This window comes from Moschus berezovskii, chromosome 27 (assembly GCF_049115385.1).
Source record: "Moschus berezovskii isolate FMDL1 chromosome 27, NW_MosBer_1.0, whole genome shotgun sequence".
In the NCBI taxonomy this organism is placed as follows: domain Eukaryota; kingdom Metazoa; phylum Chordata; class Mammalia; order Artiodactyla; family Moschidae; genus Moschus; species Moschus berezovskii.
The window spans coordinates 20,914,667-20,935,030 of record NC_142486.1 but is presented as its reverse complement, the minus strand read 5'-3'; the positions used below and the strand labels follow the sequence as shown (position 1 = coordinate 20,935,030).

At 49.5% G+C, this 20,364-nt stretch overlaps 1 protein-coding gene across 2 annotated transcripts; it reads left to right on the top strand.

Annotated features, from left to right (window-relative positions):
- Positions 1–33: 33 nt before the first annotated feature.
- UBFD1 (ubiquitin family domain containing 1) lies at positions 34–19,733 on the top strand. Of its 2 annotated transcripts, none has more exons than XM_055409683.2 (7): positions 34–206; positions 393–722; positions 1,976–2,184; positions 4,733–4,798; positions 4,943–5,048; positions 9,119–9,201; positions 19,599–19,733. In XM_055409683.2, exons 1-7 carry the CDS (start codon positions 182–184, stop codon positions 19,632–19,634), a joined length of 855 nt encoding a protein of 284 aa, XP_055265658.1. In that variant the 5' UTR covers positions 34–181; the 3' UTR covers positions 19,635–19,733. The 2 variants fall into 2 exon arrangements, with proteins under 2 accessions (XP_055265658.1, XP_055265657.1); XM_055409682.2 differs by lacking the exon at positions 19,599–19,733 and adding an exon at positions 11,601–15,280.
- Positions 19,734–20,364: the final 631 nt, after the last annotated feature.

Sequence of the window (20,364 nt, the reverse complement as noted above, 5' to 3'; positions counted from 1 at the left end):
CGAAAGTTAAAGCGTGGCAGGGGCCGGGCCGGGAAAGCGGAGGAGGCGGGTCTCCATAGAAACCTCCACCTGTTTCCGGCGCGGCTGTGCGAGATTAGGGGCTGCTGCGGGGGCCAATCTCAGCCAGCTCGCCTTTTCCCGGCGGCCTCTGCGGGAGCGGTGGGTGTTGTACACAATCATCATGGCGGCGGCCGGAGCCCCGGATGGTGAGTGTGGCGGGGGCGGCGGGCGCCCGGGTCGGGCCGGGATGAAGCGGGCGCCCCTAGGGGACGTGGCCCGGCGCTGGGAGGGGGCAGTAACCTGGCTCGGGCGCGTTGGTCCGGCGGCCCCCGCGCAGAGTCTGGTTCCAGGCCCAGCCCGCGGCGAGCGTCCACCCCCTAACCCCCTTGCAGGCATGGAGGAGCCTGGCATGGACACGGAGGCCGAGACCGTGGCGACCGAGGCGCCCGCGCTCGCCCTCAACTGCGTGGAGGCCGAAGCCGCGGCGGGGGCGGCGGCCGAGGACTCCTGCGCAGCGCGAGGCAGCCTGCAGCCGGCCCCGGCCCAGCCCCCTGGGGACCCCGCGGCCCAGGCCTCGGTCAGCAACGGCGAGGACGCGGGCGGCGGCGCGGGCAGGGAGCTGGTGGACCTGAAGATCATCTGGAACAAGACTAAGCACGACGTCAAGTTTCCCCTGGACAGCACGGGCTCCGAGCTGAAACAGAAGATTCACTCGATTACAGGTAATCCCGGTGGCGCTGACAGCCTTCCCCACCGCACCTGCCTACTGTATACGCTGTGCTAGGTATCGCGTTGCCTGTGTTCTTACATCAGTTTTCTCAATGCTACCAATAGACTGCCGAAGTAAGTAGTAATGTGCCCGTTATTCAGATGGGGAAAATGAGGTCCAAAATCAGAGCCAATCGGCTGAGCTGGGTTTTGCGGTCAGCCCTGACTCTTAGTCCCAATTTCTAACTCCTGTTTCTAACATCTCTGATAAAATTACCTAAGGCATTTGTTAAGTTTACAACTTCTAGACCCATCCCCCTGAAGAGTTTAATTCAGTGGGTCTCGAATGTGTCCAGGAATTATTTTTAGCGAATGTTTCAGGTAATTCTAATAAGGGAAGTTTGGAAACCACTGCTGGTGGCTATCATGATGGCCCCTTCACAGAAGCTCCTATTACATAGACTTATCTTATTTACAGCACTTTGCCATCTGAAATGATTTCCTTTTTAAACTTTCTCTGGGTAGCTTGTAAGCTCCATAAAAACAGAAACCTTTTTTGTTTCTGTATCCGTGATATTGTGGACATTCGCTTAATATTTGCGTCACAGGGTAGTTGAGGAACTACTTGGAAGGAATAAACCTGATGTGGCACTAGGTAGGTAGGTTTAGTCACTCACTTGTATCCAACTCTCTGCGGCCCTGTGGGCTGTAGCCTGCCAGGCTCCTCTGTCCATGGGATTTCCCAGGCAAGAATCCTGGAGTAGGTTGCCATGCCCTCCTCCAAGGGATCTTTCCAACCCAGGTCTCCTGCATTGCAGGCAGACTCTTTAAGAATCTACCTGCCAGTGCAGGAGACATAAGAGTTGTAGGTTCGATCCCTGGGTTGGGAAGATCCCCTGGAGGAGGAAATAGCAACCCACTCCAGTGGGTTCTTGCCTGAAAAATTCCAAGGACAGAGGAGCCTGGTGGACTACAGTCCATGAGGTCGCAAAGAGTTGGACACGACTGAGCACACACATTGATCAGTTACTTAATACCTTGTGCTGCACTAAATGCTCTATATTTGTCCCACCTCTTAGTCTTTAAAGCAAATCTATACAGAAGGAACTATTGTCATCACTCTTATGACGTTCTGGAGGCTCAGAGAGGTTGTAAATTGCCTAAGTGCACAACAGTGATTAGCAATAAAGCAGTATTCACTTACGGGTCTGTTGTACAAAGAATATTTTTCATTTCTTCTTTTCACTGTTCTCTGCCTTTTCCCAAGGTCTCCCGCCTGCCATGCAGAAAGTCATGTATAAGGGACTTGTCCCTGAGGATAAGACATTGAGAGAAATAAAAGTGACCAGCGGGGCCAAGATCATGGTGGTTGGCTCCACGATAAATGATGTTTTAGCAGTAAACACACCCAAAGATGCTGCCCAGCAGGACGCAAAGGCCGAAGAGAACAAGAAGGAGCCCCTCTGCAGGCAGAAAGTGAGTCTGTTGTGTGATTGTTGGTCCTAGGAAGAGTGAGGCTTTGTCTTCTCGAGCCTAGGCTGGTTGTCTCCTTTCTAGAATAAGCTCCTTTTCGGACAGGGCCCATGATGGAAATTTATGGCAGCAGTTGGGTGCGGCTGGCTGTTGAGTGGAGGTGACAACTACCTGAGATTTGCATCTTTGTCTCGTCTGGCGGGTCAGTGTGTCTCAAGTCTATCTACTTTAGGATGAGGCCTTTGTAAAGGCAGGCTTCAGACCAGGTATTGAAAGGAAAGAGATGTGGGTTTCTCTCCTATTTAGCACCAGAGAAAAGTGCCACTATTAGAATTAATCCTCCATTTCACACAGATGCTTTGTTTTTTTGGCGTGTGGCTTCCCCCAAGTCAACAAGCCTTTTTCTCCATAGGTAGGGAAATCAGTAGCTTTCAGCAGTCCCTCTGAAACTGGCTATTTCAGGAAGCCAAACGAAGCTGACTTGGAAGATAACTACGCTGGTTTTTTTTCTTCCTTCCCTCCTTCCTGGTCATGATATGGGGGTCTGATTTTTCACATGCTCTGTTGCTTGTTTCAGATGGAAGAGATCCAGCCTTGTTTTGTGCTCACTGTAAGCCATTCAGATTCTTTTTGCAACTGGGAAAAGTAAGAGTGTTTCACTGTGGAGGGAACTGGTTGAAAGAACGGTCACTTGCGATCTTATCACCCAGCCAACCCCACTTGTAGTTACAGAGCCTCCCAGCCACTCTTAGTGTGTTCCAGAATAATAGATATTCTTAACTCAACCTGTATCCTGCGGAGAGTAGACACCGACCTTGACCAACATTAATTCAGTGATCTTAGGCATCAAGGCACACAGCCAATAGTGTGAAACACAGTTTTGTGTTACAGGTTTATAATGCCTTATATGTGCTACCAGAACCCCAAATCTGAAAACCAAAAGTGTTCTTACAGATTAGGCGACAACACCCGACCAGAATTAGCATTGATAGTCGTGTTTTACCCTAGAAATGTTAACACATTTGGTGACAGGTGCTTCCCAAGACCCCCACAAAGAATATCGTGTAATGTATTTTAAAACTGTATTATGTTTATACAAAACATTTGTCCATAGGGTTTCAGATAAGGGGTCGTAAACTTCTGTTCACATCTAAAAGGTGTTTATTTGGACATTTTCCCCTCCAGATACGGCGTGATATGAACCAGTTGAGTTCATTTCCATTTTCCTATCTTCCTTTGCCACGACATATGAAATTGTCAAATAGGAACATGTCAAACATGAGTCTTTGCCCTGGTCACGCCCTTGGAGCATAACATGCTTCTTAAATACAGGCTTTGAGTTACTAATGGTAGCTTAACAGGCTTAGAACTGTTCTCCACAGTGAAGGGAAAATTCTTCAAAAGGTACTTGGGATGTGTGAGTCAAATTAAACTTCTAATACACACAGCTTTGTTCCATTGATGCCGGTTTTGAGGCATAAGGTGGCCTAATGAGAGGGACCCACTCTCCTAGCTTTTCATCAGCTTGTTCAAGAATCTGGGGCTGATACGTAGAGTGACTTTTGCTAGTAGTCTGGCACTTCTGAAGTTATTCCTAACCAGAGGGTTTCCGCCTTGCCAGTAAGGGTTTGAACTGGCTTGTGGCCACCTGGTACTTAAATTCAATGAAATGTTTACTCTCTACCCACTCATTACCCACAATTCTAGCTTGACCAGACAGCGACGCCACCTCTGAAGCCACAGATGGAGAAGAAACGAGACTCAGGCATGTGGGCCAGACCAGAGCAGTTTTCAGGGGCCACGTGCCTAATTAGAACCCTTTATGAGCCGCTTCAACCTCCTGAGGAGGGAGTGGAATTAGGCTTACTGTCAGGCTATAGAGTAGTTAACATTTCTCTTTGGAAAAGTGGCTCTTGAACTTTCTGGTTAGCTTGGTTGAGGGTGGGGTAGTGGGGACGATTTTTGCAGTGGGCGGAATCTCCATTTGTTGAAGAAATGTCCCTTCTAGGGAGCTAAACTGATTGTCACATCCTCACAGGTTTCTGTGGGAGTTTGAGTTGATGGAAGTGGCTGTCCCCATTATGTACCTGCCGGGAGAGCAAGCACCCTTTGTGGCTCTCTTCAAGCCTGCTGTGTAGTATTTTCAGTGGTGATTTCGGGGGAGGGAGAGAAGGAAGTCGAGTTTATGTGAATTAGCAATCTGGAAATCCTGATTGCTCTAAAGCTTTGAGGTCTGCTATGCTAGCTACATGTGGCTGATTAAAATTCAGTACTATTAAGAATTCAGTTCTTAGGCTAGCCACATTTCAAGTGCTTAACAACCACAAGTGGCTCTCGGCTACTGTTTTGGACAACACTGATACAGAATATTCCCATCAAGAAATTTCTGCTGGATAGCCCTGCCCTGTAGTGTCAAGGACCCATAATCTGTAGTCAGGACAAGCTTTTGAACCAAAATATTAAGGCTTGTTTCATTCTGTTTTTCAAAGAGGTAGTAAAAGACACAAATGCAGTGAGCTGTTTCATATAATTATGTTTTTCTGACTTACAGCAACACAGGAAAGTGCTGGACAAAGGAAAACCTGAAGATGTGATGCCATCTGTTAAGGGTGCTCAGGTAAGCCAGACCCCTTTGTGAGCGTTCTGAAAGGAGCCGCTCCTGCCTGCCTGAGGTTCCTGCAGTCAGTCCTCGCCTCCTGTTTTCTCCTCCCTCGCCTTGTTCCTGGTTCCTCTCTCTTTTACCGTGCGCTTGTGCCCCCAGGAGCGCCTGCCAGCTGTGCCGTTATCCGGCATGTACAACAAGTCTGGAGGGAAAGTGAGGCTTACCTTTAAGCTAGAACAAGACCAGCTGTGGATCGGCACTAAAGGTATGGGCAGCCCTCACCTCTGCCTGGCTCGCTGCCTCTGGCACCCAGCAGGGCTTGGGCTCAGGTTCACCTCTGCTCTTCAGTCTGGAATCTCTCTCTCCACTGTGCTTTGCGTGCTTTAGATTTTGCTTTTTGATGCTCGCCTCTATTTGGGCCCTCTTCCCTCATTTTTTTCAGTCTGATCTCAGGGCCAGTCCATCAAACATTGGCTCTTCAGTTGCAGCCAGAACCAGAGGTTCCAAACGTGTGGTGTGAGGGCCAGGTCCTGTCTGTGGACGAGGGTTTTCTGAGTTTACACACAGTTTGTGAAAATCAGGAGATTTTATTGGATCAGAGTTTTTTTTTGTTGTTCGTTCGTTATTTGTTTTGGCTTGTCTTGAAAAGAAGCAAAAGATCTAGCCATTCTGGACCTACGTTTTCACGCGGCAGACGGAGATCAGCTGGAGCCAAGTAGCCGTTTCAGGTGGACCATACTGTCACTGTCTCGTTCGTCTTTTACTGTAGCCAGCTTTGTTCATGTGTGTCACCGGCCTGGCCCCTGTAGATCAGAGGCTGCCTGGACTCAGGACCTGCCTTCCTTCCTTGCCTGGTTGCCCCCTGCTGCCCCCCACCTTCCTGCCTGTGTCCGGGAGTCAGGCATGCTGTTCGCTGGGAAGTGTCTCTGACTGATGTCCCTCTCCCTTCGCCCAGATGGCTCAAAGTCCTGTCAGTTGCATTCGGGAATTATCTGCGTCTCTTTCTTTTCCCCTCTGTTGTGCCTGTTGATTCCTAGCATCTGTGAACTTTGTTAAAGCAAGTTAACCTCTATGCCAACCCCATCTGCGATCTTTTCTGTTCTGCCCATCTTCCACACTGTTTTCCTCACTGGTTCCTATGCTCAAAAACCTTGGACTCTTTAAGGCCAAGTTCAGATGCCTCAACCTAGTGTCCAGTATTCTCAACCATGGGGTTCACTTTGAGATTTTTGACCCAGCTTCCTGCCCCACTTGCCCTGTTGTGCCCTGCGTACTTGAGCTGCATCACTCCGTGAGCTTCCCACCATGCTTTGCACAGCTCATGTTTCGGTCATCCTGTGCCTTTGCCCAGGCCGCCTACTTCCTGTTATTAACAAAAATCAAGGTCCTACTTAAACATGCTCTTCTAAGGAAGCCTTCCCTGATATCTCCCCACCCTGCAAATGAACTGCTGCCGCTTCTGTCCACAGAGTACCCCACTTTGTCCACGGAGCACTCAATACTCTCAGACTTATTTGTCCCCCATCAGATTCTTGGAGGGAACTGAACATGCCCAGTTCCCCTGTTTCTGGCCAGCACTGTAGGTATTCAGTGTTCGAGGTAAATGTAAGAGAAGTACAGTGGTACACATTGTGTAAGGTTAACTGGTTTCAGGGACGGGCCATTTAGTATGATTCTGCTTAAAATGGGACCAAGGAGGTGTTAGTTGCTCAGTTGTGTCCAACTGTTTCCACCCCCACGGACTGTGGCCCAACAGGCTTCTCTATCCACGGAATTCCCCAGATAAGAATACTCGAGTGGGTTACCAATCTCTTCTCCAGGGGATCTTCCAGACCCAGGGATTGAACCCAGGTCTCTCGCATTGTAGGCAGATTCTTTACCGTCTGAGTCACCAGGTAATCCCAAAATGGGACCAAAGTTTTAGGGAAAATAATTGGAGCAGGAGTGATGGGGAATGAGATTTTAATCATCTTAAAATATGAAAGTAGGTTTCTCATTTTTAACCCAATCTTGATTCTTAAAATGAACAAAGACGAAAACCACCAAGATACTTGAGTTTTCTAACAGTTTTGTGACTCCTTGCCTCAGTCTCCTTTTTCACTTTTGACTCTCACTGCATGGGCAAGGCAAGTTGTGCCTGAAACTTACGGGCTCTCCCAGTCTTCCCAGGAGCTTTTGAACTCTGTAGTAGGTCATTCTCTTCCACAGAGCCTGGCACATCATCAGTTTTCTTCAGTCATGGGCTGCCCCACCTCTGTCAGATCCTCACTTACTCATGACCAACAGGGGAGTTGACTTAGATCTCCATCATCGGCAAACTTGCCGGAACCCTGCCTCTTCCTTGGCCTGCACTTTCACTCCTACAGCCTACTGGGAGGCGGGGATCAAGGCTGCTGGCCGGGAGGGTGGGTGCAGGTAGGGCAACTGGATGAGGACTGAGTGTGTAAGCCTTCGTTGGTTCCTAGGGAATGTTTCCATGTGGTGAAGTTCTATAGGAAACAGTGGCATAACTGCTGGGGCTAATGACAGTCTCCCTTCTGTATGTTAGAGGTTTTGTTTCAGCTCGTAGGAGCTGCCACCTTTCTGCTATGGCCTGAATGCAGAGCTCTGGAAGAATCTTGGTGGATCAGAGTTCAGAGCTGTTGAGAGCCTCGTGGCTCATCAGCCTCATTAAAGAGCCTGGCTGTGAACTTGCACATCTTCAAAGGGTGACCAGGGCCAGAATTTCCATTCCCACCCAGGCGGTGCTATCAGTGTCCCTCAGGCTTTCTTTACACTGTGGGCCCAGGAGTCCTGCCCCCTGAGTGTCCTAAGCACTGTCCTAGGAGGATGGCTTGTTCTGGGATTTGGCTTCCAGCCACTGGCTTCATCTTTCTGCTGAAGTGACTGTCCCAGCAGCTAGTTGATGTCGTTCTCAACGGGATGCTTTATGGAGTGGCATGCAATGGCTCCTGTTTGTGGCTTAGCTGTCCTTGCTAGCATGTGTGGGAGGCAGTACCGACAGCCTCAGGCCCGGCGAAGCAAGAAGAATGAGCTCCAGGCAGGAGACGGGACCTGTGACCTCATGAAGCTGCCACGGAGAGTCTGTGCCCTGTGTGTAGGGCGCTCAGGTCTTTAATCTAGCTGATTGCTGTCACTTAGGAATGTGGGCCCAGGGTTGTTGAATCTGCCGTGTTTTCAAGAAAAGCCAGAAGGCCATGTTTTTGTGTGTAATCTCTGGACAGTTCAAAATGGCTGATGTTTAAAACAGTTTCCATTTTAAGAGGTCAGTGCTGGTCAGATTCTGCCTGTGGGTCACTGTGTTAGAGCCACTCAGAAAGTCAAAATCTGAATGAGCATCTTCAGGACCCATCTCCCCATCCCCCTTTCAGAAACCAAGGCTCGTAGGATAGAAGTTACATGTCTCAAGTTACCAGCTAGATGACAATCCAGGGCTCTAAGTTCCTGGGGTTCTTATCTCTTTAGATTTTTGCTTTGTGCAAAGCCCGTAGTGAGTTTTTTCCAGCACAGTTTCACCTTTTCCTGAGAACTCCTGTCCCTGAGGTGTCTGCTGCTTCTGGGCGATGGTTTTGCTGCACAGGCACCACCACCCCCTTTCCTGCTGCTTGTCTCCGGTCTCATCTCACTCCAAGCATGCCTCGCTGCCTCCTCTTTCTTACCTGCCATCCTTAAGTTTGCTGCAGAAGGTCTTCTGACCCGATGTGATAAGTGCATCCCGAGGGTTAACCAGAAGAGGTTATGGATGTTCTCAGAGAACTTGTTCGAGTGTGTGTGTTTGGAGGGGTGGGAGACGGGGGAGGGAGAGGGGGTGGGAGGAGGAGTGAGCAGGATCAGGGTGGGAGACTGGGGAAGGGGAGGGAGAGGGGCTGGGAGGGGGAGTGGGCAGGATCAAGGAATAGAAACTGGTCTTAAAACCCCAAGCAGCCCCCTTCCTGTACAAGTAGCAGGGGGATACAGCTGCCTTCTCCTGGTCCCTTCGACTATCCCAGGCACCAAATACCTCAGCCGTGGCTGGGCTTGGCGAAAAGGGTGCAGAGGAGTTTCCTGGGTATTTGTCAGTCATCAGGCTCCACAGAGTAACGCCAAAATAGCTCTATCTATGCTCTCAGAAGCCTTTAATGCACACCTGCCAAGTCCTGTTCCCATTTGCTCCTAGGAAGTCCCCACTTCCCAAGCAGGGCTTGAGGTGCACTGACCAGAAGGCTCTCCTGTTGTCCCTGGAGGGTGGGGGTGGATCCCCCAGCCATCAGCCCTGAGGAGGGACCACCGAGTCACAGGTGTAGAGCCGGGGGGTGGGGGGGCCTTTAATAACCTCTGTCATCCCTCTCAACTTAGAGCGGACTGAGAAATTGCCCATGGGTTCCATTAAAAACGTGGTCAGTGAGCCTATCGAAGGACACGAGGACTACCACATGATGGTAAGTACCGGGCAGCCTCGCCCGTACTCGCCTCCTGCTTCTGCCCTCCAGCAGGGAGAGGCGTCTTCACTGAGGAGAAAGCTCAGTGTTGAGAAGACAACAGTCTTAAGACCCTCCTGTTGTCTCCCATTCTTAGAACTTAATTCAAGACCTACTCCTAGTTCTGTTGATTTTGCAACCGACCCCCCAACCCCCGCTCCACCCACCACCTTCATGCAGTTTAAAGGGGATACATTTTTATCTCTTGCGAGTCTCTCATATCTGTAATATTTTGTTTTTAGACCAGGAAAATAAATGCAAAGAGGAGGTTAATGGCTTGTGGGTCTTCATTTTAAGTTTTGTCTCATGTATGAAACAGAACCTCCCACTAGCCTTGGTATCTGTGAGGGCACCAGGCTGCCCCCTTCTGCCGTGAGGTGCTTACCCCGGGGGGCTGCCCTCGAGTGACCGAGGACCCTGTGGGGAGGCTGGGGACCTGGTTCTGCCTGGAGTTGCGCTCAGGAGAGTGGCTGCTCTTCGGCAGGCAGAGCCTCTGGAGACATTGTCCGGGTCTGCAGAGCAGAGCAGGGATGAGCAACCCTGAGCAGCGAGGCAGACCCCTCCCGCTCTCCCAGAGCTGTTGAAGGGGCCACTTTAAAAATGAAGTTGAGCCGCCTCGCTCCAGAGTCTCTGTGGCAGGGACAGGACCTGAGCAGCGATAGGTCTGAGGAAGCGACCGTGCGGTAGCCATGTCAGCCCCGTCCCAGGGAGGAGTGGCCGCTCTCGGCTGGCCTGCAGAGTTTGCGGTAGAGGGAGGTATTAGAAAATCCGGGAAGAGGGCATATCCAGTTGTGACCCTTCTCTTGGCAGATGGCAAGGCCCCTGGCTCCAGGAAGTCAGCCAGTCGTGTCCCCTGTGGGGGTCTGGCAGCTCAGGGTTGCGCCAGGCCGTGGTTAGCAGTGTAACCCTGGGTGCCCAGCTCACCCGTATCCTCCTCCTGGTAGAGGTGGTGATGACTTAGGCTCCTCCCAGGCCCTCGGGCTAGTCTCTGTGTAGTCCTTAAAGGATTACAGGTGATTTGTTGTTATTTTTTCTCTTTTAAAAGTTGGGCTTTAATATTGTCATCTGGGCCCCTCCCTTCACTCCCTTTTGAAAGGTTTGTCCGACCAGTTTGACCCCATAAGGTTCACAGCCATGGTTTTCAAACAGTCTGGGGAGAGGAATTTCCAACAAATAGCATGGACCATTTTGGACATATTTTAAGGAGGTGGTGTGGATGGCTAATGCCTTCACATTTAGTTTAAATGCCGATTTCTCTCTGGAGCTGTTGGTGGCAGAGGTGGGTTCTAATTGCCCCCTTTCTTTTCTAAGCACCATTAAGTGCCTTGGCCTTTGTCTTAATGAAGATATCTGTTCCCTCTTTGCAGGTACCATTTCACTAGATTAACAGTTCACCTTAGAAAAGGGGGCTGTGTTTTATCACTTTCAGAGAAATGTTAAGAGTACCAAAAAGAACCGAGCGTACTATAACAAACCCATATATCCATCAACCAAGAAAGAACTGTTGTAAATATCTTGTAACTTGTTTTCAGTCTTGGTTTAAATGAAAATCCATCAACAATGAATATGTCCCCATTATCTTCCCCTCCCCCTTTGCCCTTGTCATGATTTATCACGTGGATCCTTCCCATCTCTACGCGTTTATTTTCACGTGTATCCATGACCAAGATACAGTATTGTTTTGTGTTTTTTCAGTTTTCATAAATGGTATCATGGTATGTATCGTTCTGCAACTTGCTTTTTTTTGGCTCGACATTATGATCTGTCTGTATTCACTCTAGATCCAGTTTATACCTTGTAAAAGTAAATCCAGTGTTCATATGAGTAGGTCATTTTTAATTTTGCGTTCCCTTACCGATGGATATGTAGGTGGTTTCCAGGTTTTTATCATTTCTGACAGTGCTGCTTTCAACACTCCCGTCTGTTTCCTCGTGCATGTGTGGCGGTTTGCCTAGGGCAGTGGTTCTCAAACTGGTCTCTGGGTCGGCAGTATTAGCTCACCTGGGAACTTGTTAGATGTGCAGATCCTCAGGCCCCACCGCAACTCTCTGGAATCAGGAAGTCTCAGGGCTGGAGCCCCCAGTCTGATCTAACAAGCCCCCAGCTGGCCCTGCTGCACACGCGAGTTCGGGAACCACCGCTTTAGGATCGGCTCTGCCTAGCGCTCCCACACCTTTTCATGTTTCGTTTATTCATTTACTTTTGACAGGAGAATGCTCCCCATGTGCACAGTTGTTCTGTTTGTTTTTTCCCTTCCCATTTTAATGGATTCACATCTCAGCCCTCCCCTTGTTTGCTGTGCTGCCTGCTCAGTCTCCTGACCGCTGAAGTACCGCTTGGTTTTCCTTTTTCCCTTCCAGGCGTTTCAGTTGGGCCCCACGGAAGCCTCTTACTACTGGGTGTACTGGGTTCCAACTCAATATGTGGATGCAATCAAAGACACTGTGCTGGGGAAATGGCAGTATTTTTGAAAGCACTTTCACCTCTGGCCCAGGAGACTGACCCAAAGTGAAGGACATTGCTGGGAGAGGCCTGCAGCATCCCTGGATTTCAGAGTTCTGGAACTTTGTTCAAAAATATCTATATCCAATCTGAGGTGATGTGGTGACTGAAGCCAGAGGTGATGTACTTTCACCATTAGCTTAATTTTAACTTAAAATCACCAGTTCCCTTTCTTGCAGTCAGCTTCATACCATTTTTAAAAGTCAATACGGTGGAAATCAATAAATCTGAATTCTGAACATGTTGTGTGGAATACTCTTAAGTGTGTTTGAGAGTAGATCTACCAATTGTGTTTAGAAAGGAATGATCAAAAGCTTTCTGGTTTGTTTTTTTTTAAGTGATTTCACCTGAAATATTTTCATAACTCTTTGGTTGCAAACATTTGGACTGCGTTGTGATGAGTTGGGGGCGGGTTTTTTTTTTTTGTTTTGTTTTTCGTATAACATTGTATGCAAAATGTGGGGGTTAGTAAGCCATATTTCTCTGTCCACTGATTCAGGATTATTTCTTTCCCTTTTTGTTTTCTCACTTCCTAGATGGGAATTTTTGTTTCTGAAAACCCAAAGATGTCAGTTCCTCCTTTTGTACCTCATCACCACTTCCTTGCCTGGCCTCCCTCCCGCCACGCTGCTGCTCGTGAACGCGTGGCAGGAGAGGAAGAGCCCGGGGTCTGGTCGGGACGCTCACGCAGGCTCTGGTATATGTTGAGCAGCGGAATGTGTCCCAGCGACTCTGGTCTGAACGTCTTGCCCTTTGGGCCCTGATCTCTGGGGAGATGGCACTGCCACTTTGACAGTTGCCTACAGCCCTCACTGATTCGGCTTTGGGGCCCAGCCTGGCATGGGTGTGCCGACAGAGGCCCCTCTGAGAGGAGCCAGGTGGAAGCCAGTTATACAGCCATACAGCCGCAGACCCAGACCCTTCCTCCTCTCTTAAGAAGTTTTGAGAAACCCTTCAGCAGTCCAGTGACTTTCAGTGACGCGTCTGCATTCGGCCCTTCAGCTCATGCATTATGTCCAAGTGTCCTTCACCCCAGGTTTAGAGATGCTGCCTTTCTCAAGAAGAATCATCTGGCCTAGTGGGTTGGCCGATGTATCTCAACATCGAAAATGGGATAAATGACTTTCGTGATTAGCTCTCCCTCTTCCGGGTTTAGCCCTTAACGTCCTTTGTCCACGTGAAGTTCTGTCGTCTCCCAGTGGTTTGGTTGACTCTGGAACGAGGGACAGTCTCTTGGTGAATGATACCCTTTGTGCTGTTCGCTGTTGCTCTGCTGCTGTCTTTGCGATTCTCCTCTCACTGGTGCAGGCCCTCATAGTAAGGTTTGGCGAGAGATGTCCCAAACTTCACATTCTGGATTCTAGACTGTTAGCCTTCTTTCTGTGAAATGTATTAGCATGTGTTCGCCTAAGATGACTATTCCTTGTGAGCCAGTTCATGGTGATCTTCCATACCCTTCCCTTCTAAGCCGTAGTTCAAGAATCCAGCCCATCCAGACCGACTCTTGCTTTTCGTGGTGTTGTCCATGCCAGGTTACGGATCTAGGCAGGAAAATCTCTTGCTTTTCTGGGGGGCACAAGTTCGTCTGGGAAGTGTAGCATCCAGGAGACGGCCTGTTTTCCACCCCTTGCAAAAGGAGCAGTGCTTGTAGCCCTTCTGTCCTTGTCAGCCCGCAGTCCCTGGAGGAAAGAGCATGTCTTTGCTGCTGGTGGAAGCCTCACTCTGCAGTTGACAGGCCTCACATGCTGGCAGAGTGGCGTCGCGGTTTGAACGCTGCTCTTTCCATTGGCCAGCCTGCCTGTCCCGGAGGCCTGTCCTGACAGTGCCACACGCCCGCTCTTGAAGCGGCATCCTGTCCCCGTCTCGCGGGGCTGCTCCCCAAGGCCCTTCCCAGCAGGTTCCTCCCTCGCCCTGCTGGTGCAGCTGCCCCCCACCCACCCCCGCCACCCGACACCCCTTCCTCCCAGTGACAGCGCGCGTCCCATCTCTCTGCTCCCCGAGGGCCAAACCGCTTCTCGCTCAGGCTGGTGTCCTCTCGAGACAAGACCAAAGCCTGTGTGAGCCTTTTTATTTGAAGTAAAAATGGTGCTTTTTTCCTTACTTGGAGATCTTCTATATAAATACTGTAAATGACATCTTTTCGTATGGACCTGTTCGAGTGTTGCTTTCCAGAGCCCACAAACTGTGCTGGCCCGATCGTGGGCTCTGGCTGCCCCGTCCCTGTGGAGACCTTGCGGGAAGCCCCGGCAAGCATTGGAGCTGCTGGGGGGAGCGTCTGGTTAGAGCCACGCCTGGGTCCCAGCAGCGCTCATTAGTCTGTCACTCGGCCCATGAGCGGGCTCGTCGTCATCTTCTTACGGTCCAGGATGTACTGACTAATCTGTGTTAGCAAGTTCAGACACTCCTTCCCCTTCGGTAGCATCACGGTGTTCATTCTCCCTTGGTTCTCTCCACGCGGAGTCCTCACTGGGCAGGGGGCGGCCTGGGCTGCTTTCCCGGGGGCAGGACCCCTCGCGGGGCTCTGAGGGTGGGCAGAGGGGTGAGGCTGCTTTCTCTCGTGGAGCTGGCAGCCCTTTCGCAGGACAGCAAGCCTTTCCTTCCCTCCCCTCCGCCACTTGGCAGAGTAGTGACGAGGTATCCCTGCCCTCAGCTCTGTTTCAGTCAGCCTTTTCAGAAAACAGAGATGGTCTCGAGACTTGCTCCAACTCTTTGGTATTCAGTATTCAACTATTTGGTACTCAGTTTTAATCGATGATGGGCCTTTTGCAAGTAGCGTCAGCTCTTTTTGAAAAGAAAGTCACACTGAGCTGAGGGTGCACTTTGTTATATTGTGGACATGGCGGGCCAGGTGAGGCCTCTGTAGGCTCCTGCTCTCCGTGACGAGGGCGAGGGAGATGCCCTTTACCACTCAGTTGCCGGATTTCAGCTGCAAGGGGCTGCCTTGCTCTTCCTCCCTTTCACCAGGTGCCTGGAGGAACGGTCCCGGGCGCTCCCACTTGGCCCGCCCTCTGCCAGAGGCAGGACCCTGTGTGCCAAGGGCGGCTTGCTTTCCACTCTGAGGGCGCCTCTTTCTCTCCTTGCCTGTTGTCTTGGAAAGGATAGTCCTTTTGTCTTCAGGCTTTGTGATCAAGTCATCTCCAGTTAGGACTGGCACCTGTTCCCTTCTCCGCGGGGCCTGGTGGCCTTTCTGAAGCCGCAGGTGGTCAGGAGCCCTCCAGTGCACGTGACATCTGGTCAGTTGACCTGCCAGGCTGGGTGGTTCTACTGCTTTCTGACTTTCTAAGAATCTCTTTTTCTTTCCTAACGAGTTCTGCAGATTTTTTTGACAATGTACGTAAGTACCATGTTTTCCTTGTGGTGTACGCTCTGTTCTGGTTTTTGTTTTTAATCAAATGCCTGTTTGGGAGGAGATGAACGTATTTAGTCTATTAGATTTGCGCTGCTGGAAAAAAATTTTTTTTAAAGTGTAACCTTGACTAGCTGTCTTATTATTGTTTATCCTGTAAGATTAGTCTATCAATTAAAGTTTGATAATTAATTGCGTCTCCTTTTCCTTCCAGTTCTTCATGCGCCTGATCTGTACTGGGGATTGACAAAATTGAAACTGGGCCCGGAGTCATTTTTTTGTCCAGTTGTGGGGTACCATGTTACCATTTTCCTTGTTTGGCTCTTAGGTATATCCACATTTGTTCCTGCTGAAAATAGCTGATATAGGGATCCGACTTGATGCGCTTCGTGTTAGTCCAGCTCCCAGCTTAGCAGTCAGCCACGTTCCTGTCAGGGCCTTCCTCCACTACGTGGTCCCCAGGTGTTGGAGGGCAGGCTGCCACCCAGTCCTCACTCTTCAGGACATATTTGATAAAACACTGAGACGGAGCTGCAACTTCAGCCGCAAGCCACAAAGACCCAGGAGGAGGGAGGGAGGTCTGTTACCAGGAGTAGACGAAAGCAGAGACCTGGGCACGAGCAGTGACTGTAGTTGGCCGAACTGGTTTTGACCCAGCACTGCTCCCATTGGACCTGCTCTCCTCTTTGCTCTACTTGGTAAATGTTCCTGACAGTTCTGGTCTCACTGCCCCTTCCTGGCTCTTTGTAGTTTCCCATTACTTCATAATCCTTGAACCACACCGTTAGATTCTTAAGGTTATGACTGTTATGAGGGTGGAGGCTGTGCTCCATGCTCTATGTGGCCTGATGCCCCTGGGAACCTTCTGTCTGCATAAAGGCCACTTCTGAACTGTTACTGGAGGCACCTTAAACCGGGTAGCGTCTCCTCAGACGGAGAATGAGATGAACTCCGCTCTGAATATCGTACCATATTTTGGGGGGAGACACCTTGGTATTTTCTCAACTGTGGGTAACTGTCAGAACACTCGACTTCAGGGACCCCACAAAACACTGTCATGAGGGCAAGAGGCAAGGACTTCTTCCTGCTTTTGCACAAAATGGTCTGTCTAACTCATCCTGCTTGTAGGAAGTTGCTGTGCTTTCCACCCAGGAGGCCTCTGCCAACACCACTGGGCTGTTTTCAGCTGGGATTAACCTCTGCCTTTTCCAGTTTCTCGAGGCTATTTTTATTCTGAAGCCTTATTAGCCTGTCTTATTCTACTGATAGACCCCTCCCTACTCTTCACCTCATTTTATAACCCCTGACTTTCAGGTTTCTTCTGTTTTTACCACTTTCCTCTCTATCTCATTGTAATCACTTGCTGTCTTCCCTTTTTTGTACATTTTCAAACCTACAGAAAGTTGGAAAAATATTAGTGACCACATCGTGCTTTCACCTGGGTTCACCAGTTGTTAAAATGTTAACTCCATTTGCCTTCTCTTCACATGCATACTTTATTTTGCTGAATCATTTGACTGCCTTACAGATGTCATGACATGTTTCATGTGGATACGTCAGCAGCATCTCCGAAGAGTAAGGCCATCGTTACGCCTTAGCACGACACGGGTACCTCACCTAAGAAAACGAATATCAATTCAGTAATGTCATCTAATATATAGATGATGTGAAATTAGTAATACTGGTTTATACATCTTCTAGAATAGTTCTTCCCAGTCAATAATCCTTATGTTTCTGAGTCCTGTATTTTTTTTTAAATAGCCTTTTAACTTTGTCATTGCTAGCCTTGCTTTCCCTTTAAAGAAACCTCCCCTCCATGTGTTTCTAATCATCATTTGTACCCTGACCACGTGCTTTCTTCTCCCCTTCCTGTCTTGAATATTACACCGTTACCATGGCTTCTGGAGCTGTGGTTCCGGAGGAGGTGGTCGGGGAACTGGTGCCCCCACCTGGCAGAGTCACCTTGTTCTCTGCCCTCCCTCCCACATGTGAGCCTTGCTGACACTGAGGACTCAGTTATTGGTGACAAACCCAGTTCATGTGAATTATGCACGGGGACTGGAACCAGAAAGTCCAGTGTCAGACCTAGACCTGTGTGGGCACCCACGTCACGTCGGGCACCTGACCCTCCAGCTCTCACCTCTGCTTTGTTCTCTGTTCACTCAGCTTCTAGCAGATGCAACCCTGAGGGAAAGAGAAGTGTTTTCTTGCCCAAGAATTCCAGAGTAGAAATAGCGACAGGGCTCTAACCGGCGTGTTACCCTGCCCTCCACAAACACACAGACACGATAACCTTAGCATCCGAGACGTGCTGTTACCGTTGACTTCGCTGTGAGCCTGGGGCTTTCAGGTGAACACTCCAGACTGTAGAAAACAGCAGCTGTGGCAGACCACCCGGCAGGCTTTGGACCTCATGCTCTGTGCCAGGTCAGTTACTGGGAAAGGACCCTCTGTAGGGCTCCAGCCTCGGTGAAGAATGGGTGCTCCTGAACCCTCTCTCCGGAGGGGCACATTGTTTAACATCAGCTCTTTGATTGAGTCTGCCCACTGCCCGGCACTGGGACAGATAAAAGGATGTGCGTTCCATTGCCAGCACTCCACCACCTCCTCAGCCCTTCTACCGATCAGAGGAAACTCAGAGAAGAGACCTAGCCAAGCTCACGTGCCTGTCACAGACCGAGGCTGTGATTCAGAATCCAGATGTGCCTGACCCGAGTCTGTGCTCCGAGATGCTGGTCTTACTGTTGAGAACTTAGCAAAGGGCTTGGCTACTTTGTTTTGCTTTCATATTTTTTTTCTCTCCCCAGTTTATTTATCTTAAGGGCACTAACATATGTTTGTGAGTTTTTTAAACTTCTAACCTTGATATTTATTGCTTGGCCACCATTTAAAAAAACCGAGACAGTAAATAGTACATGGGCTTGATAGAGTAATCTCAAATGGTAGGTAAGTCTCACATAGTTCTCCTAGCTCTCCACCCAGCTCTGTTCCATCCCTGAAGGAAGCAGAGTTCGCTTTAGGCTTAAGCACCAAGAGGCCATCTCATGAGCAGAGGGTCAGTCATTCCCACGTGAATCCCTTATCAGAGTCGGGGTATCCACAGAGGAACTTCAGAGCAGGAGGGAACGGGTCCAGAGGAAGCACCTCATAAACATACTGCAGCCTAGAGTTCTGGATCATTATCTGTCATCTGATTGGGTATCCCACAAATAAATCTAACATCCCAAACTGAGATGATACCCCTCTTGGTTTTCCTTTTTGGCCACTCCATGTGGCATGCCAGATCTTAGTTCCCTATCAGGGACTAAAGCCGCATCCCAGTGCAATGGAAGTATGGAGTCTTAACTGGCTGGGCCACCAGGGAAGTCCCTGTATCCCTCTTCAGTCTGACCCTCTTCTCTTCCCTCTTGCAGACAGCAGCTCACCCAGGACCAGTAGCCCCAAGCCATGAACTTGAGAGATACCCTAGACTCTCACTTCCTCTGTCATCTGACCACTGGCTATTTTTATCCCCAGAGTATTTTGCAATCCCTCTTCTCTTTATCCCAGCTTCCAAATCTGCATCTTTCTCGTGGGTTCTTCTAGTACCCAGCACTTCCATCCCCTTCAGTGTACCCTTTGCACAGCCCCTGCCAACCACTGAGCTCAAGTATAGCTGACAGCATCTGCTCTGGGAAGTCCTGTGTCTGCTGCCTACAAGTTCCTCACCAGACAAGTGAGGCCCTGCTTCATGACCTGATCCCAGCCGCAGCTTTAACCAGAGGCCACCCCACCGAGGATTTCACCCTCCAGTCATAACCCCTGCCTGAACCAATGGCATTTTGCCTCCTGTGCTCACGTGGTACTCGTGGCTCCTGCCTGTGACATGGCGCTGACCCCAGCAGAGCCTTAGGAGCACAGCCCAGGCTTCACGGCTTGGGAATGCCTTTCCCAAGCCTCGACTCCTAATGAACCACCACAGTTTTCACAGATTTCTTACTTTTTACACAAAATGTGTTTATATTTAGAAAACACTGATTAACAAAAATAAGCCAGGATATTTCTACCACATGGTGGTAATCTATCATTTTCGTATGAGTCGTATGGAAATGGAATCCTGTGTTCTGTGGCTCAGCTGGAAAAGAATCTGCCAGCAATGTGGGAGACATGGGTTCCATCCCTGGGTTGGGAAGATCCCCTGGAGAAGGGAAAGGCTACCCACTCCAGTATTCTGGCCTGGAGAATTCCATGGATTGTATAGTCCATGGGGTTGCAAAAAGTCGGACATGACTGAGTGACTTTCACTTTTCAAATAAAATACCAGTTTTTCATTGTGTAAAATTGTTCCCATTTAACTGATCCCACAGTGTTGGATGTCCAGCTGAATGCCGTCAATATACTTTCTGTTACACCGTATCATGTTATCTTCTCCTTAACCAATTTCAAACAGGATAGTTGAAGGGCTGTCACCTAGTCACCATTTGTTAACACTGCTTCCATTTCTTTTTCTTTTTCCTGAACCATTCAAAAGTTACCTGCAGGGACATCCCTGGTGGTCCAGTGCTAAGACTTCAAGCTCCCAATGCCGGGGGCCCAGGTTCAATACCCGACCAGGGAACTACATCCCACATGCCACAGCTAACACCCGGAGCAGCCAAATAAATAAATAAAGTCACCTGCAGACATCTTGGTGCTTCACGTCTAAGTTCTCCTGAGAATAAGGTTAGTTTTACTACCCAATACTGATTATATGTAAGAAACTTAACATTGTTTTTTCTCCTGTGTAGAGTCCAGTTGTCCTCAAAATGTCCTGTTTTCTTCCCAAAACCTTTCAAGCTTCCCATTTCCCATGAGGTTAACGTGTCTCTGGTCTCCTTTGAGTTACCCTGTCCTTTTTGTTCCACGTCACTGGGTTTTTTTAAAGTCCCACCTTCTGGATTTGTTTTCAATGAAGAATACCACAAAGGTGATGTGTCCTCTCATGACTTCAGGAGCAGCTCAATGCTTGGTATCATTGGTGATGCCGAATATGAAACATCACATGGATTTGCACGGTCTCCTTTACCAGATGGTGAGCTTCCTGTGAGCAGACTTTACACTTGTGACCCATGGCCCAGCCTGGAGGAGTGCTCCGCAATGGCCGGCACACTGTAGTTACATTGGGTGCATGAGTGCCCTGGCTGTTTGGAGGAGACAGAAGAGCACTGGGCCCAGACGCAGGTCATGACAGGCCTCCCAGCCACCCTTTCCCAAAGGGACCTGCCTACAGCAGACACACTGATCCTCCTGTTTATTCT